At 39.1% G+C, this 24,820-nt stretch overlaps 2 protein-coding genes across 4 annotated transcripts in view; one reads left to right on the top strand and one right to left on the bottom strand.

The window, feature by feature from the left end:
• The window catches only part of LOC309650869 (uncharacterized protein), a 58,594-nt gene extending 47,166 nt beyond the window's left edge, over positions 1–11,428 (bottom strand). For both annotated transcript variants that reach the window (XM_082442785.1, XM_082442786.1), the window contains exons 1-3: positions 11,105–11,428; positions 10,446–10,608; positions 5,240–5,378 (exon numbers count right to left, since the gene is read on the bottom strand). In XM_082442785.1, the coding sequence (XP_082298911.1) occupies positions 5,240–5,378; positions 10,446–10,608; positions 11,105–11,132 (330 nt within the window). In that variant the 5' untranslated portion in view covers positions 11,133–11,428. The remainder of the gene's footprint in view (positions 1–5,239; positions 5,379–10,445; positions 10,609–11,104) is intronic.
• Positions 11,429–11,692: 264 nt separating this feature from the next.
• MTHFD1 (methylenetetrahydrofolate dehydrogenase, cyclohydrolase and formyltetrahydrofolate synthetase 1) overlaps positions 11,693–24,820 on the top strand; it is a 58,579-nt gene continuing 45,451 nt past the window's right edge. Inside the window, exons 1-3 of one of the 2 annotated variants that reach the window (XM_082442571.1) lie at positions 12,763–12,793; positions 14,967–15,021; positions 23,773–23,857. In XM_082442571.1, coding sequence (XP_082298697.1) covers positions 12,778–12,793; positions 14,967–15,021; positions 23,773–23,857 — 156 coding nt within the window. In that variant the 5' untranslated portion in view covers positions 12,763–12,777. Of the gene's footprint in view, positions 11,844–12,762; positions 12,794–14,966; positions 15,022–23,772; positions 23,858–24,820 lie in introns of those variants that run through there. The other variant, XM_082442572.1, reaches the window with a different exon arrangement.

Genomic DNA, 24,820 nt, shown 5'->3' with positions numbered 1-24,820 from the left:
AAAATCTGATTTCAGTAAATCAACATCAATTTTGTGTTTCTTTCACACCTTACTGAGGGTAACAATTAGGGAGATTTACCTGTATTGCAATATCTCCTCCTATTGTCAAAAGAGTGTATAATGTTCTAAATTTTAATTAGCATAACTGGTTAAGAACAAAGTTTATATGATTCAAATGAAGCCAAGAAAAATGTGTTAATCTAAATCTCTAAAAAGTATAAATATATCACATGGTGCTTAATGTATTAAAGGAACAAAATACATTTTTCTAAAGTTATCAGGTTTTAGAATTTTACGCTTACCAAGATACTAGGAACATAGGCCTGCACAAGAGAATACAAAATAACTATGCTTAAGTGTTTAAAAAAATAGAGAACTTTTGAAAATGTGATTAAGTCACAAGAGACCACAAAGAATTAACATATTGGAAAACATGTTGGAAAAACAACCAAATAAGACTCTTAGAAATAAGAAGTGTAATAGTTTTAATTTGAAAACTGGACACATTAAAAAGCAACTTAGACATAGCTGAGGAATGACTGAACTCAAATATGAAGGAAATTATCAAGCATATAGGAAAAAATAAATGGTGAAAGAGAGTTTAAAGCAGAGAGATTGAAATGAGAAGGCCTATCATACGTCTATTTGGAGTCCAAGAAGGCTACATTCTAGAGAATGGGGAAGAGACACTATTTGAAGAAATAATGTTTTGATAATTTTACAGAATTGTTGAAAGACACCAATCTAAGTGGTCTAGCAAATCCCAAGAAAAGTGACTAAAAAGAATTTCTTTACCTCCACACTCATAATGAAACTGCAGAACATCAAAGAAAGATCTAAAAAGAGGATAATAGAAAGGACAGATAATTACAAAGAAATAGCAGACTGGTGAGTGACTTCTCAATAGTAACAGAGGCTGAGAAACAGCAAAATGATATCTGTAATATACTAAGAAAAATATATCATCTTTTACTGAGTCAAGATGCACAAATTTTCACATCTCTGCAACTGGGCTGCAGCTTAAAGTTGATGCTAATTCATATATGGATAGGTTAGCTGAAAACATACTTTCGAATTTCAAAATAGTGGATAAAATAGTAGTATTTCTTCAAATCAAGGATATAAGGTAACTGCCAACCAGAATTTTATACTTAAATTATGTTTTAAGATTAAGAGTAAAATAAAGATATTTTAGACAAACAAAAATTGAATTTACCACCAATAGGTCCTCACTTAAGAGTATTCTAAAGGATGCATTTCACATAGAAAGAAAATGAACTCACAAAGTCTGAGATACAAGAAAGACTAGTAAAAAAAAGAACAAACAGTAAATATTATATGGGTATATTTATATAAGCGTTAATTAATTTAAAAAGTGTGATTTATGGTATTGAAAATAAGGAATAGAACCAATGCAGGACAAAAAAAGCATATACACTGAGAGGAGAAAAACAGTTTAAAGCACTATAAAATATTCATATTTCTCAAGAGTAACCATACAGATTTCAGTTAACTCTGCTAAGTATATATGTTAAAACAGCTAATATAACTAGTTAAACAATAGTCATACAGCATATAACTTATCAACTAGTAGAAAAGGAAAAAATGGAATGAGAAAAAAGAAATAAATGCAACACAACAAAACGAAAACAATCAGTTTTTGGTATGATAGAAGGGGGGAACAGGAAACAAAAATAATGGGACAAATAGATTACACATATGATGATAGAAATACACCCAAATAATCAGTAATATCAATAAATGCAAATGGACTAAACTTTCCAGTTAAAAGCAAAGATTATCAATGTTATTCAAAAAAGCAAAAAACTGAAAACAACCCACATGTCAAATAAGAGTTTAATGGATAAGTAACTTATGGTATATTTGTACAATAGAATAATTATTGAATAATTGTACATAGATCAACACAAATCTCATGAAGTAAAAGAAGTAACAAAAACACAAAAGCAGTATAATTCTGTTAAATAAACTTTTAAAACAGATAAAATTAATATTTATTAGGGATACATATATGAGTGATAAGACTAGGAAGAGAAGCAAGGGAATGATAGACACAAAACTCAAATATCCACTATTTTTAAGTTTAGGTGGGAGTAAAGGGATTCAGTTAGTAAGGGGCACACAGGAAGATTCTAAGGTACTGGCAGTGTTTTATGAAACTAGGTGATGGGTTCATAGGTATTTGTTTTATTAACTAATCTGTGTGTATACATTTTATAGTTCTTTTCTATTTTTTTATTCTATTTTTTCTATATTCTTTTATTCTTTTTATTCTATGTTTTAAAAAATGCATTCACAAAACAAAACTACATATTTTTTAAGATGCATATATATCCAAAGACATACGTCAAACATATTAGACTGAGATGAGATAGAAATGGAGATGGAGCAAAAATAAAGTGAGAGGGGCCTTGCACAGAAAGATGATACTGTACCATGAACTAAGCATGATTAACTTGACAGTGTACCTGAGATCTAAAACAAAAGGGCAAACTGATTAAAATGTGCTAAATGTCTTATTTTTAGTACACCACAATATCACTAAGATTTCAAACACCAATAATAAAAAGAAAAAAATAATACTATGTTCAATTAGGTTTTTAATTTATAAAAGTAAGAAATATTCAACCAGCAATTAATTTTTGTAGTCAAGTTCTTTCAAATACAGCTTGAAAACTTTTCTTATTTCATAGTTTAGAAGATATGAACAAGGAGACATGCTGTACAAGAATACTCACTGCAGCTTGTTTATATAAGAAAAAACTAAAATGTATAAAAACTGATATATTACTATAATTTGTAATGGAATTCTATGCAGCAGTTAACATGCCCAGACTAAATTTATGTGAATCAAAAAGAACTACTCTCAAAAACATAAGATTGAGTGCAAATAGCAACGTAGAAAGTTATGTCTAGTAGAATATCATTTATGTAATTTTTAAAATCCCCAAAACAACATAAGAAGCATTCACATATATCTAAAAACATGGACATAAAGGCTATACACTTAGTTCAGAAGTTATCTCTGAAAAGGAAAAAAAATGGTCCAGGATGGTCCAGTAGTACTTTCACATAGACTTGTAATAGCAGCTGCCCTAACACCCTCATCTCTCACCACCCCAGACCCTGGGTCCATTCACTTCCCTTACAATACAGTAACCAAGATGACTAATGCTCAGCAGCAGAGGCCCCAGGGCCTGCCCCAGTACTAGGAGTGGCAAAGATCTTTACTGGTTGATGTCTGATCCTACTGTAAAATTTATTTATATCATCCATCCCAAGAGTGAAGAATGGGATCGGAGGTTACAAAATGGTCTTCAATTTTGTCAGTGAAGTTTTATTTCTTAAAAGAACAAGTGAAACAAATTTGGAGAGAAATGTCAAATTTAAATCTGCGTGGTAGGTACGTGGCGTTGTATTAGTCTCTGTACTTTTCTGTATGCTTGAAATTAAACACACAAAAACTAAAGTTTACAAACATAATCCAACTGACTTTTAAAATCACAAACTATAAGGACATTATCAGAGGATAAGAAAAATTTTATGGTACTATATTATAGTTATAATTCAATTTAGATTTTAATATATATTAGTCCCAAAGAAAACATATGATATTATTTTTAAACTTACCTGTTGCAAACTCAAGCTTTTTGTCTTATAACTGATTTAAAATAAAGTTCATAGTTAAATGAGGACATGTTGAAAGTAAGATAATTACTTTATTAATATAAACTTTATAATTTTATAATGTACCAATATTTAAATATATTTTTATGGTGTTATCATATTTCATGAAAAATGGTAAAATAATTTTTTAAATTCCTAGAGGGATTCATGAGCATTTATGTACTTGAAAGGAGTTAAAGGTTGTGGAACACTATCCTTTTGCATTGTATCAGTTACTTATTTTCCCCATTTTTATAGAGGTATAGTTGAAAATTAAAATTATATATATACTTAAAGTATGTGACAATGTTTTGATACATGTATACATTGTGAAATAATCTTCACAATCAAGCTAATTAACATATCTATCGCCTCACACAGTTACCATTTTTTCTTTTTTTTGTGGTGAGAACATTTAAGATCTACCCTCTTAGCAAGTTTCAAGTATACAATATAGTATTGTTAACTATAGTCACATTGGTGAACATTAGATCTCCAGAACTTATTCATCTTGCATAACTAAAACTTTGTACCCTTTGACCAACATCTCCCCATTTCCCTTTTCCCTCTACCTCTGGAAATCACCATTCCACTCTCTGCTTCTGTAAGTTTGACTGTTTTAGATTTTACATATATGTGAGATCATGTAGTACTTGTCTTTCTTTGTCTGCCTTATTTCAGTTAGTAGAATGTCCTCCAGGTTCATCTATGTTGTTGAAGATGGGAGGATTTCCTTCTTTTTCAAAGGCTGAATGATATTGTTTTTAAAGAATACGTATATCACATTTTCTTTATCCATTCATCTATTGACTTGTTTTAACGTAATACATTTCCTTTCCTAAGACAGAAACTAGGCTTGTCATTCTCATTTAAAGCCAATAGGGGATGGAAATAAACCACCCCCCTAAGCCTCCGTCTTCACCCCCCAGCTCAAACGTCATCTCCTAGGAGCTACAAGCTAAAGAATAGATGGATCAGTCCACTGGTCTTAAAAATATCAACGGAAGAGATATCATCTGATCCAAGAGGGTATTTAATTTCCAGAGTCTTATTAGGATGCGGTCCTAATAAAGCTGCATACCAAAGGGGTAATATGGGACAATAGAAAGGTGATGGGAGTCAGACTACTCAGTTCTGCCCCTAAATCACTGTGGCCCCTCTCCAGTGTTCAGTTTGCTAATCTGCAAGATGATGGGGTTGGATCAAATTAACTCAGAGGCCCTTTACAGTCTATTTTTATATTGTTTTGGGATTGTGGGCCTTGGTGAAATATCAGAACCACCAAAAAAGCAAAAATAAGTAAAATCCACCTTGAGGTTCCATTAGATTCAGATGTTTCATTGCTTCTTGTTCTAGAGTCAAGCCAGGAATCAAAAGAAGTGAGAAATCATTTGACCTCATGTCTTGCATCATTCATTAGCAAAGGGTGCTAGCACAGGCAAGTGGGCAAACAGAACTGAACTTTCCTTTCTTTTAGCTCTCACTTGTGCAAGAGATTTACCTCTTCCTCCTGAAAATGGGGGGAAAAAATAAATGCCAGAGTACAGCTCACCCCTGGGCTATTTTTCCGAGATGTGTAAGCTGATAGATGCCTGAGTTCCGATGGCTTGGCCTTGTGGGGCCCTTTGCTTTGGGCAGTAGCAAGCCTGCCTGGATTTGAGTGGTTTAAAAACTGGAGAGGGCTTGACATGCTGGAGATAAAAGAAGAATGAAACAGATCTAGTAATGGTGAACTAAAGTGCTTCCAAGAAGAGTTTGCAGAGAATAGTCAGGAAGAGATGCTGAGGTCTGCCCAGAGTCAACGAAGTCTTCGGGAAGGTTCCACTTCAGATCCTTACAGTTTAGCCAGACCTCAGAAGGAGGTGCCCGCTGAACTTGTTGCTTGGACACAAGACAAATCTAGTTTCTAAAGATAGTATCAAAACACTGTTTAAATTATAACTGGTTGAAAACAGCCTGCTGATATACATATATGCACTTTTAGTATCATACTTAAATGCTACTTGTGAATCATATCTTTAGACACTTTTCCTTCATTTTCAATTTCTGAATCAGAAATGCTAACTATATCTCTCAAGATTCAGCTAAAAGATAACGTCTAAAATGAGTTAATAATATAGCATGTGATAGCTCATAGTGCTCTTTCTGTCCCAGAGGAAAAAAAATGTAACCTCACATTATGAATGATTTTTATAAATTCAATCTCCCAAGAACTCAATACTGCCTTAAATCCATTTTCCCTATCCATTTCAATTCCATATATTATCTTTCTTTTCTAAAGTGAAAATAAAAGAAATAGAAGAAAGACATCTTCCAAATTAATACCTATGTATTTTATTAAGTGAAAAGATGAAGATTTCTTTTTTAAGATCGGAGAATGTACTCTAGCAGGAAAAAAGTGGCATTTAGAAACTGTGCACTGGAAGGGCTGCAAGTAAGTGGGGTATGAGTTTCCTTTGCTGGTGGTATCTCCCAGGAAATGGAACAGCCTCAGAATGAGAGGAATTTTTATAAGAGGAGGGAAAAAAAAAAAAAATCAGGTGGGTGTGATTTGAAGAACATGGAACAGAAGTATGAAGCCCTGGTTTTCTTTACTAACACTGAAATCGGTTTTGAAATTCCTCTATTAATTTATTCTAGATTTATTGATACTGAAGACACTTATTAAAGAACAATTGTCTTTAATGAAACTTTAGTCTCATCCTCATTTTAATTATTTGATACTTAAAATCATTACTATATCAATTCCTTTTCTAAGAACCAAAGAAGAGACTTAAAAGAACAACTAAAATTTTGGTGAATTGAAAAGGGAGAATGAACTGCTCCTCAGTCCTGGCACAAGAATCATACTGGAGACAAAGGTCTTCTTAAGAATCCTATCCTCTGCTTTTATTTTTATTTCCTTACCATTTTATGAATCTTATGCTCTATTAAAAACTTGTTAGTTTCACTCATATTGCCTCTAAGAAAAAAGCTACTATGTGAGCCAAAATATATCACCAGAAGCATGAACTGATCCTGCAGTATCTCAAGTACCACCTCCTTCCTTGATTCATGCAAGGTGAGGGTAATCTCTCTCCCCTCCTAACTCTTATAGTATACGATCTATACTTTTCCTTTGATTGTTATCTCATTCATATTGTATCATGGGGACTTCCCTGGTGGCACAGTGGTTGAGAGTCCGCCTGCCAATGCCGGGGACACAGGTTCAAGCCCTGGTCCAGGACGATCCTGCATGCTGCGGAGCAACTAAGCCCGTGCACCACAACTACTGAGCCCACGCGCCACAGCTGCTGGAGCCCGTGTGCCTAGAGCCCGTGCTCCGCAACAGGAGAGGCCACCGCATGAGAAGCCCGCATACCGCAGCGAAGAGTAGCCCCCGCTCACTGCAACTAGAGAAAGCCCACGCCCAGCAACAAAGTACCAACGCAGCCAAAAATAAATAAATAAATAAATTTATTTAAAAAATATATATTGTATATGTAAAAATCTTAGGTCTCCTACTAAATTAAAGGTACATTAAGAGCAGAATCTATTTCTGGTTTATCTCTATCATCCCATATGAGGAACGAAAACTACAGATTGAACAACTAAAGAACCCAACAGGTTCTTTCAAAAAAACCACCCTTATATACATATACAAAGTTAACTTATATAGGTGATAGTACTGTTCTCCCAAACTTACCTTATAGAAATATAATAAAAATATAATAGGAGTCTGAAGTAAAAAATAAAATATGGCAATATGACACAATTATTCTGTGAATTTAGGTTTCTACATAACTTTATTTTTTACACAGTCATAAGATTTATCAATACTCACATTAGAGGACTTCCCTTGTGGCGCAGTGGTTACGAATCCGCCTGCCAATGCAGGGGACATGGGTTCAAGCCCTGGTCCGGGAAGATCCCACATGCCGTGGAGCCACAAAGCCCGTGTGCCACAACTACTGAGCCTGTGCTCTGGAGCCCACGAGCCACAACTACTGAGCCTGCGTGCCACAACTACTGAAGCCCGTGTGCCTAGAGCCCACGCTCCACAACAAGAGAAGCCACCGCAATGAGAAGCCTGCGCACCGCAACGAAGAGTAGCCCCCTCTCGCCACAACTAGAGAAAGCCCGTGCACAGCAACCAAGACCCAACACAGCCAAAAGTAAATAAGTAAAAAATAAGTAAATTTAAAAAAAAAAAACTCACATTAGAAAGATACAGTATGCTATGCTTCATTTAGTGGAAAGTAAAAACCATAAATTTTTACCATATCAGGCACAAGAGAAAATTCCAAATCCAAGTTCAATTCTAGAAGAAACCTGAATTGGCCAGTATGAGTGGCTGCCCTGCACTATTTACCAAAAGAATGTTTGCACATCCAAGGAGCTGTTGCTAGGAGAACGTATCACAGAGGTCCAGGGAATGGCAAAGAGACCTCCTAAAGTGATAAAGTAAGGCCTGTGGGTCTTTATTTCCCTAATTAATGAAGTGGAAACATAAAGTGGTTTCATCAAGCATGAGCGAACTTAACAACTCTAGGAAAGTGATCCCACTGAAAGTAAACATTCCAGCAAAGGTAAAACTTATATTTTGGGGCTTTCTCTTGTGAAATTCTTGGAATAGGTCAAATTTTTGTACTTCAATACTTACACCTTATCAAGAAAGAAGTATTTTGAAAGGAGGAGAAAAATGATGATTCCATCTACTATTCCTAAAGCAAGAGATGATTTGTCTGAAAAACTGGTATTCTAATTCTAAGAAATTATGTCCCTATTATGTATTCTTGATACCAGAATCACTAGAATTATACTTCAAATATCATCTAATCTAGTGGTTCTCAACCCTGCCCACCCATTAGAATCTCAAAGATAACTTCAAAAAATACTGATACTCTGACACTACCCCAAGTTCTGACTTAATTGGTCTGCAGTGGAGAGCCTAAGCAGAAATATTTTTAAAAATCTACACAGGTAATTCTAGTGTGACTTTAGGGTTGAGAACGACTGTTCCCCTATCTTCATTTACATATGATAAAAATGAGGCAGGGATAAAATTAGTATTAATAGGAATGAGAGTAATAGTTTAATAACTAAACCAGGAAAATAAGAAATATCCATTTTTTCCCTCTAAAACTAGATTTTAAAAATTACATCCCCAAGCACCAGAAACATAACTATGAACAAGACAGGAAATTTCTTATAAAGCTGAAATTCTGGTGGAAAAAGAAAAAGATAGTAAACAAGTATATAAATAAATAAAATCATTTTAGATAGTGTTCAGTGCTGTGAATAAAATAGGCTAATGTGATAGTAACGAGTAGGTAAGTGAGGGGGCAGTTTTTGATAATGTAATCAAAGAAGGCCTGCTTTGAATATATTAACATAAATCATATTATACATTTTTCTGGATAACCTGCCTTGATCATTTAACAATTTGTGAAAGTTATCTTACAGTGCATCTATAGTGTATATCCATTGTTCCTTTAACAACTTCATCCATCCTGATGGAGATTTTATTGTTTTTTACTATGGAAATTGATGCTGTGAGGAACACTTTTATACATATATGTTTGTATATACGTGTACTTATTACTCTAGGATGAATTCCTCGAAGTGGAATTACAAGATCAAAGAAAGCACACATTAAAGTTTTGATAGATATTATCAAATAACCCTCAAAATTTTTGTAAAAATGGAACTTCTGCAGAAAGGATACACATTTTTTCAAGCAACTGCCATTAACAGGATTTGAATAAAAATATTTTATCTTTCTAGTCTCTGTGAAATGATCGGTTCTCAGTCTTTATCTTATTTGACCAATCTGCAATATACTCGGCAGAATTAGTTACACCTTATTCCTGTGAAACACTTTCTTCTTCACTTGTCTTCTAAGGCTGCATGCTCTCGGAGTTTATTCTCATAACACGCTGGACTCCTCAATCTTCCTTCCTGGTTCCTCCTCATCTCTTTGAATTCTAAACATTGAAGTGTCCTAGGCATCAGTCCTAGGTCTTCTCGCTACCTACACTCATTCTCTTCCTGGGCGCTTATCCAATCTCATGGATTTAACTATCGTATCTCTCGTTTATATGAATATCACTAAGACATCTGGATGTCTACGAGGCATCTAAAAACATCTAAAAACTTATTTCATCTCTGTAATGGCAACTCCATCTACCAGTTGCTCAAACCAATCCCTCGTTTTTTTTTTCTTACACCCTACCTTCCTCTCTTTATTGAGGTTTCTGCTCAAGTCAGATTCCCCAGAGAAGCCTCTCTTAGCACACTTCTAAAACAGCACTCTCCTGCCTCCCACCACCATTCCCTATCCTCTTAGCTTGCCTATTTTTTAAAAATGCTAGGTCTCAATATCTAAAATTAGAGCACATATTTCTTTAATTGATCATTAGCTGATGGGGGGGGGGCAACTTTATTGGTTCACCGTGGTATCTCTAGCACCTAGAGCAGTGTCTTTTGTTGTTGACACAGTAGCTACTCAGTAACTATCTGCTCAATGAATGAATGAATGAATTGTACAGGTCACATAGAGATATTATAGTTGAAAACCAGGCCGTTAAGGTGCAAAGGCAACATATTTGAAACATCCAGTTTTGGTCCTAATTCTAGGCACAGCTATGCATCTTTGACTAGTTATCCTTCAAAGTCTATTTCTACATCTGTAAATCGGGGTTTATGTCATCTCCCTCAGCAAACAAGAAGCTGTAGTCAATATCTATTTAGTATTACAATCACAAAAGTTTCACTACCTGTAATTTTCCAGGAACATCTGCTTCAATTTTCGTCTTAATTTCAGTTGTCCAGGTATAACATAATGTGACGGTATGTATTCAGAAGTCCCTAACATTTTAAAGTTATTATACAGTTGGCCCTCAGTATTTTTGGGTTCCGCATCCTCAGATTCAACCAACCCTGGGTCAAAAATTATTTTAAAAAAAAAAGTTCCAGAAAGTTCCAAAAAGCAAAACTTGAATTTGCAGCATACCAGCACCTATTTATATAGCATTTACCCTGCATCAGTAATCTAGAGATTACTGATCTAGAGTAATCTCGGGAGTATGCACGGGAGTATGTGCTTAGGTTATATGTAAAAACTACGCCATTTTTTATAACGGATTTCAGCATTTGCGGATTTTAGTATCTGTGGGTCGGTCCTGGAACCAATCAGAAACTTGCAGGCCCAGTCCTCGCAAACATCCCAGCTGCCTTCCAAGAGGGAGGAGTGTCTGCCCCTGTCAGTCACTAGGCATCCAGTTTATGTAAGGCCCGCGTCCTTTCTCCAACCCCAGATCTGCGTAGGGGAATCTGGCAAAATCTAGACTCGCAAAGCTGACGACCCTCCCCGTACTGGCCAACTTGGGGTTATCCACACCCTCAGGGAGCCACGCGGCGCTCCAGCTCCACCGACCTGAAACAGCGGGTTGGGTTTCAACCATGGCGGAGCATCAGCTTCACCTGAGGAGATTTTAAAAACAGAGGCGCCACCCACACTGTCCGATTCAGTTTCGGGGTGGGGGCCCCGACACCAGTCTGACGCAGCCGGGGAGCGAGAACGCCGGACGCCACCCCACACTCTGCAGGTCTACCCCCTGCCGGCCAGCCCGGCGCCCAGCCAAGCTCCCCACGCGAGAGCCGGGCCAGAACACTCCAGCAGAAGCCCCGCCCCCTTAGCCCGCGCAGGCCTCCCGCGCCAGCCAAACTGGTCTCCTGCGAGACCGCCCCTCGGCTCCGCCCCCTGCCCCGCCACCGAAAGGCTGGAATCGGGGGTGATTCCCTCTTCAGCTCCTTCCCCGCCCACACGATGGCGCATTCTGGAAAGGGTCCTTCCACCAGCCAATCATTTCCTCCATCCAGTCTTCCACAGAGTTCCCTCATCTTCCCGTGGCACTTCAGACCCTCCCTCTATTCAGCTTTTCGCTGCTTGAGGGGCCTACGTCCGTCTGGACCGCGCACGCGCGCATCCAAGTCCAGGGGAGCGCACGCGCAGTAGCAGGGTCGGTCTGGGCGGTCGCTAAGCACGTGTGTTGGGCAGTCCCGCGCAGCAGTGGCGAGAGTCGAATCTCGGTTTTGTCGGTGACCACTGTGGGCAGCGGACGTACAGAGGTCATGGCGCCGGCGGAAATCCTGAACGGGAAGGTCATCTCCGCGTAAGGACCTGTCATTGTTGTTAGGGCGTGTTGGGCTGCTGGCGAGGGCTGTGAGCAGGGTGTGCAGGTCCCTAAGGACCCATTTTTTTTTTTCTTGCGGGGGGAAGAATTGTAGCCTAAGAGTCTGGCCAGACGGGTGGGGAGGGAGGACATTGTCCTGAGCCCTTCACACCTGAAGACCGGTTCCCTACAACCAAAGAAAGGGGCCTGGTGGCTGTGCCCGCTGGCTCCTATGCTTCTGGGACAAGTCCTCTTACTCACCCCGACGACTATGCTCCCAGAAGTGCAGCTGCCAGACGAGAGAGTAGTTTGGGTTGCCTGCAGCATCCCAGTCAGAACTCAAAAATCCAGTTAATTCCCTTGCCCTGTAATTTGGAGGTGAGGAGACTGAGATTAGTGGGGTAACAAGGTTACAAGGCTGATTAGTGGCAGAGGGTCTCCTTCCAGACCATAGCTTTTCCCACTGCACCAGTCATCATTTGCTAAGTGGAACCCACTAAACGTTTTCTTTTTCCGTCAATTTCATGCCCCTCTGACAGCTATCGCCTGTGTCCTGGTCCTAGATTTACTTTCTAGTTTGGCTCTTGAGTCCTGACAGTATTTTCTATTCCTTTTGACCTCTGCCATTTCTACCCTATGGGAAATCTGAATGCTTTGCTAGTGGATATGATTGCCAGACTTAATTCCCTGGGAGTAACACCTGGCTGGGAGGTGACTGGTGGGGAAAGATGAAAGTAGAAGGGGAAAGGATATATTTTGTGTGATCCACCTGGAGGTTGCTCTTGGGACCTTGGACCTCACCAGTTATTTAGTAACAACTGTAGCTGGCAACAATAATTGCCCCATGAAGCCCTAATTTTGTGAGCAGAGGTTTTTGAGTGAATTATAGAGTCATTGGCAGTGAAACCCACCTTGGGTTTCCTGGAAGACAGAGATGGTGGACAAAGAAGGTGAGATGTAAATTAGATGGTGGTGAATCTTTCACATTGGTGAGGAGGAACCCCAAACGTTTACATTAGAAATCACAATACTTACACCTGAGCGCTTTTCTGCATGTGGTTTGCTAAACTGCATTGTTTGTGCTTGACCTTCGTTTTTTGTTTGCTTATATTTCAAACCCAGTCCCTTAATCAGTAGCTTTTCTTGATAAAATCTTCTTTTTAGAAAGACTGGTTGTGAAGAGATAATTTAGGTTTGCTTCTTGGCAGGCTACTGAGAATAGGTGCTTACTGGATATGTTTTGGTTGAGTGGAGAGCAAGTTAAATATACTTGTAAGCTCCGTAAGGGCAAATACATGCATTCTTTTATTTGTGTCTATATCCAAAACACCTAGAAACCTTCTTTCACTCCTTACCAGTTTTGTGGCATTAAGCAAATTAGCTAACCTCTGTGCCAGAATTTTCTCAAATGTAAAATAAAGATAATATCTAGGCCATTGAATTGTTAGGAGAATTAAATGAGTTCCTAACTGAAGAGCATTTAGAATTGTTCCTGGTACATAATAAGTGTTCAATACAAGTTAGCTGTTAACGATTAGTAATTAGTTAATGTATACAGAGATGATTGATTCATTATCTCTTTGACAGTGATAGTTGCCTTGAGATTCATTCCTTTTTTTTTTTTTAATATTTATTTATTTATTTGGCTGCGCCAGGATCTTCATTGCTGCCTGCGGGGTCTTCGTTGCGGCATGCAGGATCTTTAGTTGCATCGTGTGGGATCTAGTTTCCTGACCAGGGATCGAACCCAGGTCCCCTGCACTGGGAGCGTAGAGTCTTAGCCACTGGACCACCAGGGAAGTCTGGCCTTGAGATCTATTTCAGTGGTTCTCAACATTAGCTACAGATTAAAATCACCTTGGGAGCTTTTGGTTTTGATATTTCTTTTTATTTACATTTGAATACATACAGAGAAGTGCACCTGTCGTCGGTGTACAGCTCAATGAGTTTTTCATTACTGAACTTGAGTAACACCCAGTAAGAAATGACAGTGTTGGCATTCCAGAAGCCCCTCTCTCACTCCCATCCCATCACCATCCCCAACAAAGGTAATCACTATCCTGACTTCCAACACTGCAGATTAGTATTGCCTGGTTTTGAACTTTATATAAATGACATCATACAGTATAAAGTCTTCTCTGTCTGGCTTCTTTCAGTCAATGTTGTGTTTCTTAAATTATTTCATGTTGCAGGTAGTTGTAGTTCATTTACTCTCATAGCTGTTTTGTATTCTATATGAATATGCCACTATTTGCTTATCCATGGACACTTTGGTTTCTAGTTTTGGGTGACTATGAATAGTGCTATGAGCATTCTTTCATATGTCTTTTCGTGGAACATATAATATATACCTTTCTGTTGGTTACATCCCTAAGAGTAGAATTGTGGAGTAATAGGACATATATATGAGCAGTTTTATGTAAGTAGAAATTGACAATCTTTTCCAAGGTAGTTTTACTAACTTATATTCATAGGAAGCTTCAATGCTTGGTACCCACACAGACTGATTTAATTGGAATTGCTAGCAATAAGCCACTGGACTCAATATTTTAAAAATCTTTTAAAAGCTCATCCTTTGATTCTAATGCATCTTGAAGGTTGAGAACCACTTATCTAAAGCCTTAACTCTTTTTTTTTAAATTGTTTTTTTATTTATTTGGTTGCGCTGGGTCTTAGTTGCGGTACACGGGCTCCTCAGCTGTGGCATGCGAACTCAGTTGCAGCATGCATGCGGCATCTAGTTCCCTGACCAGGGATTGAACCCGGGCCTCCTGCATTGGGGCCACGGAGTCTCAACCACTGTGCCACCAGGAAAGTCCCTAAAGCCTTAATGCTTAAGTCCAAGTTTCATCAATGAGGAGGAATAGGGCAGTGATTTGGTGGCAGGTACTGAAAGCATTCTCTGGAAATGACTGTTCCAGGTACTGTTCCAGGTACTGTTCCTCTCCCTTGTTGGCTCAGAAGTAACATAGCTAATCTTTTACAGTGCCCCGTGGTTGAGCAATCAATTGAACTAATTGATACTAGTTCCTACTAACACAATTCATAAACAAGCACTAAGACTAAGGACTTTGTACTTACAGAAGATTTTTCTTTAATGTGCTTATCAAATGGCTCTTTCAGATGCTGCCACAGCGTGGCACCTTGACCTTCATGGAGAGCTTGACTCCAGGAGCAGGTAGAGCTCACAATTCCTCAGAGAAGAGGAGCTCTGGAACGGGGGACAGCCTGCTTGGTTCATGAAGTAGTGCAGTGCCTCAGCTCCCCATGCTGAGGCTGCAGCAGGCAGCTGACCCTTGGCCATGGCCCTGGGGGAATCCTGAACAAGAAAGTGGTTCTTAGAGCTTGAGTAGGTTGGGCTGCAGGTAGAGGGTCTGGGCAGGGTGTCCCTACCTTCCTCTTTTACTAGGCCAGGGACACTCTTGAGAGGAAAGGTAAGTGAACTTCTTACATTGCAGCCAGGGATCCTGGTGTCAAAGGGAAGGGTCCCTCATTCCCCAGATTTGCAGGTCAGCTTCCTTGTTTGCCACCACTGTTGGGCTTCTCTGGGGACCAATTTGCAAGCCTTCAAGCTCCCTGGGCAGTTTCTTCTCTGATGTAGTATTTGAATTGTAAAATTTCTTCCTTGGAGGGAGGAAGGATGGGGCAAGTCAAGAATTCCACAGTCAGAATTTCTCCAGAATCTAGTTCAGTGCCCATCCTATCCTGCAAGCTGAAGAAATAGTTGAGGCAAGAAAAGTGATGTGATTTGGCCAAAGGTTACTCGGCTGGTTAATGGCAGAGACTCAATTAGAACCAAGGTCTTCACCCAGTACATGGTGCTTCTTACTTTGTCAGGCACTTACTACTTTTGCTAAAAGGAATTTCATAAACTAATTTTTTTTAATTTATAGCAGTCTTCCTCTTGTTGCCATGCTTCCCATTCTGCTGAGAAGGCCATCCCTGACTTTTCTCTACTTTTATTTATTCTCCCTTTATATCTTTCTGGTAGCCAGGACTGGACAAAATTCACCATTCCAGATTCCTTCTCTGCCTATGGGAAACCTGGATCTAGTTGCCAGTTGTGTCCCTTTGGAAGGAACACTTCCATTTCTTCCTTAGGGGAGTTCCAAGGTTGTAGGCTGGATTTGAAAATTGGGGGGAGATCTGAGGGTTAGGGACAAATATGTGTTTCTGGATATTTATTCACTTAATAAATATCTGTGTGCCTCCTATATGCCAGGCACTCTTCAAAGCCACGAGACTATAACAGTCAACAAAACAGCCCACATCCCTACCCTCGTGGAGTCTCCGTCCTGATACGTAGAGACAGATGGTAAAACTGGTAAAACAGAATGTAAGGTAGTGAGAAATGCCAAAGAGAAAACCAGAGCAGGGAAGAGGGACAGATTTCTGAGGCATGGGGGTTATCATTTTGAATATGGGAATTAAGCTCATACTCATTGTGAAAGGAACTTCTGGGCAAAGATTTGAAGGAGGCGGGGCCACGAGCCTGCTAGTGTTACGGGGAAGAGAGTTCACTGCCTTGCATGACTTAAGATAAATGATCTTTCCTTTGGATTTTGGTGCCCAAGTACTAGTCCCTGCTTATTTAGCAAGCAGCCTTTTGGACCTAAGCCCTTTCTACCCAAGACTGTCCTTTAGTCTTCTCTAAAAGCAGAAAGGCCAGGTCTCTGTGAGCCTTTTCTCAGATAAGAGCTGTTGGCCTGCTCTTCCTTTTCAAGTGGATACCCCAGTTCTCTGCAGTTCCTCGGCATTCCCCTTGGATGGCGATCCAGAGGCCTGCTTGAGATTAGGGCCATAATCTGCGCTGATGGCCAGATCTGTGGTTAGATACTCCTGAAATAGGAGTAATTCTGGGTGTTGGGCCCTCACTTCCGGATCCTGAGGCTTGGGGCCACCCCATCATGTCTCATAACTCTTGCTACCAGCTGAAGATTACAGAATGGTAACCTGGAGGCCAAATGTAGTTATGTTTTGTTGGGCTTACAGAGTTATTTTTAAAAATTGGATTACCTCCTCACACATTAGTGTGTAAATTACACGTAAGAATCTGGATGCCTGGCCTTTTGAAAGGACATGGAAAGCTTAGCAATACCATGCTCTCTGTTCTTAGTGTCACCAATTTGCTGGATCTGAGTAGAAGCCGCCCCCACCCCCAAGTGAGGGCGGGGGAAGGTGGGACCCGTTGTTCAGGCATCCTACCGCACCTTGTTGTGTGCACCTGGACACTGACAATGCTGTTTCTCTGTGTGACCTTTCTCTAATGCTAATGCACTTTTAGGCTCTTTTTAAAATCCTATCTTTTATGAAGCCTTTCTCCACCAATCAACCTACTTTGCAGCTCCATTTGTTTCCTCTAGATCAGTGGTTCTTAAACGGGGGCAGTTTTGTCCCTCCTTCCACCCCAGGCCACGTTTGGACATGTCTGGAGACATTTTTGCTTGTCATATGGGGAGTGGCTGTGCGCTGGCGGCATCTAGAGGTAGAAACCAGGGTTGCTGCTAAGCACCCTACAATGCATGGGATGTCCCCATAGCAAAGAATTATCTGGCCCAAATGTTAGTTGTGTTGAGATCGATAAACCCTGATCTAGAAGTTTAAAAAGCATTTATTCTGTCACTGTGTATGTGGATTAATGATGACCTTTACACTCACTGGGAATTGGGGGGTTCATTAGAATTTTACACATTTAGCTATTTTCATGTCATAAATATCAGGCAATTCACCTTTCCCTTAGGTCTTTGAGAGAGTTTGAGAGAATTGGGTGGAAGAATTTTACATTATAAATTTTCATTGGAGCATAAAGTAGATTCACATTAAGCTTTCAAATATATATTTGAGGTAACTGTCAAGTTTAGTAAATATTTGCATTAAATTATAGTAATTCTTTTTTTAATAAATTTACTTTATTGAAGTATAATTGATTTGCAATGTTATATTAGTTTCTGCTGTACAGCAAAGTGTTTCAGAGAGCGAGAGATATATATATATATATATATATATATACACATACACATATATATATATACACATTCTTTTTCATATTCTTTTCCATTATGGTTTATCACAGGATATTGAATATAGTTCCCTGTGCTATACAGTAGGACCTTGTTTATCCATTCTATATATAATAGCTTGCATCTGCTAATCCCAAACTCCCACCCCTCCCCCACCTGCCCCCCTTGGCAACCACAAGTCTGTTCTCTATGTCTGTGAGTCTTTCTGTTTTATAGATAAGTTCATTTGTGTCATATTTTAGATTCCACGTATAAGTGATATCATATGGTATTTGTCTTTCTGACTTACTTCACTTAGTGTGATAATCTCTAGGTCCATCCATGTTGCTGCAAATGGCATTATTTCATTCTTTTTTTATGGCTGAGAAGTAGTCCATTGCATATACGTACCACATCTTCTTTATCTATTAATCTGTCGATGGGCATTTAGGTTGTCTCCATGTCTTGGCTATTGTAGTGCTTCTGTGAACATAAGGGTGCATGTATCTTTTTGAATTATAGTTTTGTCCAGATATATGCCCAGGAGTGGGATTGCTGGATCATTTGGCAACTCTATTTTTAGTTTTTTGAGGAACCTCCATGCTGTTTTCCATAGTGGCTGCACCAATTTACATTCCCACCAACAATGTAAGAGGGTTCCCTTTTCTCCACACCCTCTCCAGCATTTATTGTTTGTAGATTTTTTGATGATGGCCATTCTAACTAGTGTGAGGTGATTCCTCATTGTAGTTTTGATTTGCATTTCTCTAATTAATCATGTTGAGCATCTTTTCATGTGTCTGTTGGTCATCTGTATGTCTTCTTTGGAGAAATGTCTATTTAGGTCTTCTGACCATTTTTTTGATCGGGTTGCTTGTTTTTTTTGTTATCGAGTTATGTGAGTTGTTTGTATATTTTGGAAATTAAGCCATTGTTGGTTGCATCATTTGCAAATATGTTCTTCAACAAGGAGGTAATTTAATCTTTTAATTTGACTTAACTAACTAGGAATTTGAAATATATGCCTTTCTTGGAACACTAGGTGGCCTCAATTGTTTTTACAAGGAACTACATGTTAAGTTTTTCAGAAAATTTGAAGAATTTTTTAGCAGTGTAACAGTTGTAATGAAACATAAAACAGCAAATGAACAAAATGAAAATAAAGCAGATGAAATCAGACATTTGTGTTGTACTGCATTGTAAAATCTTATAACAACAGTCCCCTTGTGGGGGTGGGGGAGGGTGAGAAATGTATGTCCTTGTTTAGAATATCCCTGCATGTTGAAGATGAATGTTCTTGATTTTTCTCTGATTAGTTACTAAAGGCCTATTCTGTGGACCTTTTGAAGATCATTTGCAAATTCCTCGAAGGCTGTGCTACATTTCAGTGTTTGTTGACTGGGCAGCTTTTTTCTCGTCATGTAGGTTTCTTAGCCAAGTAGCTAAATACCCTTTACCGCCTCCTTTTCCTACCTGTAACTTCTGTTGAAATGTCCTTGTTACGTTATATTTTAGCAATGCTTTTTTTTCTCAGTCATAAAATGTCCAAAATTTGAAAATAGGCCATTATGTAAAACAGAATGAGTTGGAATTCGTAATGGACTTTTTCAGGAATAATTGTACAAGACTTGAGGCAAGAGATCTGGGTGACTGTTAGAGATATTAGGCTCTGACTAGGACTCTTCAAGGGTGATGTGATTCTGTAGGGATGTACACCTTTGACTTTTGTTGACTAGGCTCTTTGACAACTATATGTGGGAGAAGTCAACTTGGAGAAAACTGATAGTCACGCAAATAACTCTTACCCATAGAGATTCAAACAAATTTTGACAGGTTGAGCTATAAATGATTTCCACTGTGATTTTTGCACCTTAGAAAAGATAACCCCAAACATTGCATTTTATTGGCCAGTAGCAGGGTTTCTCATCCTTGGGCACTATTAACATTTGGGCTGGATAATTCTTTGTTGTTCTTTGTCCCGTGCATCGTAGGATATGTAATTGTATCCCTAGCCTCTACCCACTAGATACCAGTAGTAACTTAGTTAAAACTGCATCTGTGTCTGTTCATGTTTAATTAGCTACGACTATTTTACTAGTATCTGTCCATCAGGACCAGAGAGACTTCAATGGTTTACTGCTACTTGGTCCTGCTACCTTCATTGGCACTCTAGTACTGATTTCTCCTACATCAAGATTGAGATATGTCTTCCCTTAGATTTTAGAGAATGTTGATGGAAGATGGTGTGACTGGCATGTGTAGTTCTATTCAGGGATCAGGGGTGTTTCTCCACATGCCCACTTCTGCCTCACTTTGCCCCCAGAATCTTTACCAGGATGGTATAACTCATGGGGCCGAGGATAGAAATGGGAGGCGTCTGCAATTCAAGGAAGTTTCTGTTTATTTAGGAGGTTTCGCTGATTCCAAAGTTGTTCCATTATAGCATTTATACTTTCTGGAAGTGAGCTATAAAAATTAAAGGGGTTCCCACCATTTAATTCATCACAGCTCTATGACCCTAAAATAAAGATAGACGAGGGAGGGAGTATTAATTTTTCTCTCCATGTTCTTCTTCTGTAGTTTCTTCAACTTCAGACACACCTGACACTTGGCTTGTTCCACTTTTCGTTTTAAGGTGCTTCGGTTAGTGGCCAACCAAGAAAACCAGGCAGGAAAAAAATTTTAAGGGACTTAATGGAGACGTAATTACAATTGTTTTGATTTTTTTCTTTTTTCCTCACCAGGGCAGAAGATTTTCCACTGGTTGCTTTAGTGTTCTGGGCTGTCTAGTTCTTGCTGATTGTGGTTTATGTGCACTTAAAAATGTCTCATTGCTATTCTGGTCATGTCTCAAAAAGAGGCCCAAGTGTTAGCTTTTAAACAAATCTTTGTAGTTGGAAGAATGTCCCTGCTAATGCAACTTTTAAAACAGTCCTGCTTCTTAGAAAAAGTTTAAGGGAGCCAGTATAACTGATCTCAAGCTATAATCTTTTTTAGGGAAAAAAAATGCGTACTTAGACCCATTTAAATTATAGCATAGAAAATACAGAACATTTTGTTCTTTGCTCTTAACCTACTGGGCTGAAACAACATTTTCCACCTATACCACCTTGTAGTACTGGGTTCCTATAGCTTGCTACCTGCTGGGTATAAGTATTATTTTTATTTGTCCCTAGATTCCTTCCTTTTGGGTCTCAAATGCTTACTTATTCTACAATCCTTATAAGATTTGGTAAATAAATTCACTGTATCAGTATGAAATCTGCTCTGTTCTTAAAGTATTTGTAGTTGTCCGTCTTCCCAGCTCCATTTCACAACCCCCAAAACCTGAGAGTCATCTGTAGCCCTGGCATTTCCTCTGTGTTTCATGTTTAGTATATCTGGAATACATCTGCTTCTTGCCAGCTTACCACTGATACCTTAATCCAAGCCGCCATCACCTCTGGCCTGGCCTGGATTTTGCAATTGCAGTGACTTCTTGCTGCTGTCCCTGATTCTCACCGTTCCCTCTCGGGTCTGTTCCCAATTCAGCAGCCAGAATAATCCTTTAAAAATGTAAGTCCGGTGCTCACTTTTGCAGAACATATACTAAAATTGGAACGATACAGAGAAGATTAGCATGGCCCCTGCGCAAGGATGACATGCAAATTCATGAAGTGTTCCATATTTTTGGTGCTGATGAACCTAGTTGCAGGGCAGGAATAAAGAGGTAGACATAGAGAATGGACTTGAGGACATGGGGTGGGAGGGTGAAGCTGGGGTGAAGTGAGAGTAGCATCGACATACATACACTACCGAATGTGAAATACATAGGTGGTGGGAAGCAGCAGCATAGCACGGGGAGATTGGCTCGGTGCTTTGCGATGACCTAGAGGGGTGGGATAGGGAGGATGGGAGGGAGGCTCAAGAGGGAGGGGATATGGGGACATGTGTATGCATATGGCTGATTTGCTTTGTCGCACAACAGAAACTAACACAGTATTGTGAAGCAATTACACTCCAATAAAGATCTATTTTAAAAAAAATGTAAGTCCAATCATGTCAGCCCTGTTGAAAACCCTCTAATGGCTTCCCATCACATTCCGAATAAATGACTGTATACCTCATTTGATTACTGCTTCCCCTTGGGCCTCAATTACCCGCTCAGGGACTTTGCACTTGCTGTTCTTTCTGTAAATTGGCCCTGGGAAAGCCACCCGACCTGACTGCTTAGAGCCTGTGTCTACATCTGTGAGCAGGAATAAGAAAGCTTTTTGTCCCTCGCATACTTCAGAGGGTTATTGAGAGTCTCAGACGTGTTCACTTCTTCTCACTCTTGTGTCTCACATTGTGCCAGGAATGGCGGGCTCTTTACCCCCACCCCCCACCCCAAACCATGGGTTTTGTTTGGGTCGAGAGGGTTAAGGAGAAGCAGTGGAAACCTTTGCTTAGCACTTTGTGTTCATACAGTGGTTGGGGGAAGGAAGGGGAGAGGAGAGAGTGGAGTCTGGAAACTTGGCCCCTGGGAGAGACCTTCTGCAGCTCCCCGGGGCAGCACTTCTGATCATCATGCAGGAGAAACAGTTGTGGCTGGAACTGCTGGGGAGTTTCAGTGGCAGCCTAGGGAAAACTTGGCAGCTATAGTATCTTCTGTTATCTTGTGTCAGAGCAGAATTGTGGCCTCTGTTCAGGTCAAATCCCAGTAAAAGGAAATACAACAGTCCATTAATACTTCTTTTGAACGATATGATTTATAGAATACTGATTTGAAAAAACAAGGCTATTAGCTTAGAAGATTTTGAAGTCTTTGGTATGACTTCTTGTATCGTTCAACATTCTTACCATTTACTAGGCTAATACACATAATCTATTTTTGTGACTCCTGTGCCTTTTTATGCCAGATATTTGTCAAGTGTGGAGAACTGGGGAAGGGAGTAACCAAATTAGGATGAGGGAAGAGATGCTTGCTAATGTCCGGGTATATTTGTTTGTCAAGTGTGGTTAAGATGAAAAAAGATAAATGACAAAACTGGTTCTTCAGGAGAGACAGATCCTGTTCAAGCTAATAACTGTATCATAACTGGACAAGATTGGACTACTTTGAATGTTTACTTATAGATGTAATTTATTTGATGTCTTATTGTATTGTTGAGAGTTGTGTGTTAGTAAATTGATGTATCTTTGTTTCACAAGAGGTTATACTTTCAACCTTGAGTAAGGAAAATTCTTTTGTGAATTAGGATATAATTTGTAAATTCATATTGAATTCAGAGTGGGATTCATTGATTTATCATTCAGCCTTATGTGGATACCCTGTGATCATCTTACTAGGTAGGGTAAGTTGAGCAGAAGGTGTGAGCTTGAGTTCTTTCCAGCAGACTTTTTTCCTACAGCACCTGAAGAGTGGAAAGGCTGAAAAAGATGAGGATTAGCAGCCTTCCAGAAGTGTTGGTCCAAGTTTTTATTTGTTCACTGTATGATATTGAATGCCATCAACTAGTATTTTTTTTATTATTATTTTAAATTTTATATTGGAGTTAGTTGATATACAATGTTTCGGTTTCAGGTGTACAACAGAGTGATTCAGTTATACATATACGTGTATCTATTCTTCAGATTCTTTTCCCATTTAGGTTATTACAGAATATTGAGTAGAGTTCCCTGTATTATACAGTAGGTCCTTGTTGATTGTCTATTTTATATATTCAACTAGTATGTTTTAAACTGGCCCATACCCCATGGCCCAGTCAGTGTCAATAAGAGTTAGAAAAGATCCATGTCTACTTGAGGCCTGGAAAATTGATGCGTGGTACAGGGTACATATTATATCAGATAATGTCTGTTAATGAAGGTGTTTTTAATTTAAAAGAGAAATACATCCAGTAATACACATTGCTTATTTTTGGCTTGAAACATTAAATGTTAACTCCAATTTTTTCCTGTTTCTCTAGGCAAATAAGGGAGAGACTGAAGAACCAAGTCATTCAGATGAAGGAGCAAGCACCTGGTTTCACACCAGGCCTGGCAATTTTACAGGTATTGTGATAGTGTATTTCTACTAATATCTTTCTTCCTTTCTCAATCTCTCGATAGCATTTAAGACAACAGGCACATCAAAGCTCTTCCTCTTTTTTTTGGCTTCTGTGAAACCTCAGACCTTTTCGGTTTCTCTTTGCAGGCTCCTCCTCTTCAGCTCAGCTTCTATGTGTTGGCCTGTCCTGGCCCTCTGCTCTTCTCTGTGGGTACCTTTCCCTAATCCAGTATCTCTTGACCTTTGGTCTTAGGAGCCCTTCACACCCGTAAACTTTCATTTATATGGATTTATCCATTGATATATACTATTTAGAAATTAAAACTAAGAGGTTTAAAGACATTTTTTTTTTTTTTTTACTTTATTTATTTATTTATTTTTGGCTGTGTTGGGTCTTCGTTGCTGTGCGAGGGCTTTCTCTAGTTGTGGCAAGTGGGGGCCACTCTTCATCGTGGTGCGCGGGCCTCTCACTATCGCGGCCTCTCTTATTGCGGAGCACAGGCTCCAGACGCGCAGGCTCCGTAGTTGTGGCTCACGGGCCTAGTTGCTCCGCGGCATGTGGGATCTTCCCAGACCAGGGCTCGAACCCTGTCCCCTGCATTGGCAGGCAGATTCTCAACTACTGCGCCACCAGGGAAGCCCGACATTTGTATATTTAAAAATGCCAAGAGTAATAAGCTCACTGTGTGTTAGCATAAGTAACATTTTTATGACTAAGTAACTTTTAGAAACAAAATTGAGTGAGAAGAGGGGCATGGTTTTACATTTTTGCAAAACCCTGTACTGTCCGGCTTAATGGAAGACAGCTGGATTCCCATCTACTTCTATATTCAATCTCTTGCTATGCTGGTTTGATTGAAATATATGGAGAACATCTGACCTTATAGAGACGTATGGTTGTAAAAGGAAGAGTTCTTTTAATAGTCTTCCCAGATAATTGTGGATATTTTTCTTTAATACTATAAGGA

The sequence above is a fragment of the Balaenoptera physalus genome (genome assembly GCF_965194825.1).
Source record: "Balaenoptera physalus genome assembly, chromosome: 2".
In the NCBI taxonomy this organism is placed as follows: domain Eukaryota; kingdom Metazoa; phylum Chordata; class Mammalia; order Artiodactyla; family Balaenopteridae; genus Balaenoptera; species Balaenoptera physalus.
Note: the sequence above shows the minus strand (reverse complement) of the source record. Positions and strands in the feature narration are given on the sequence as shown.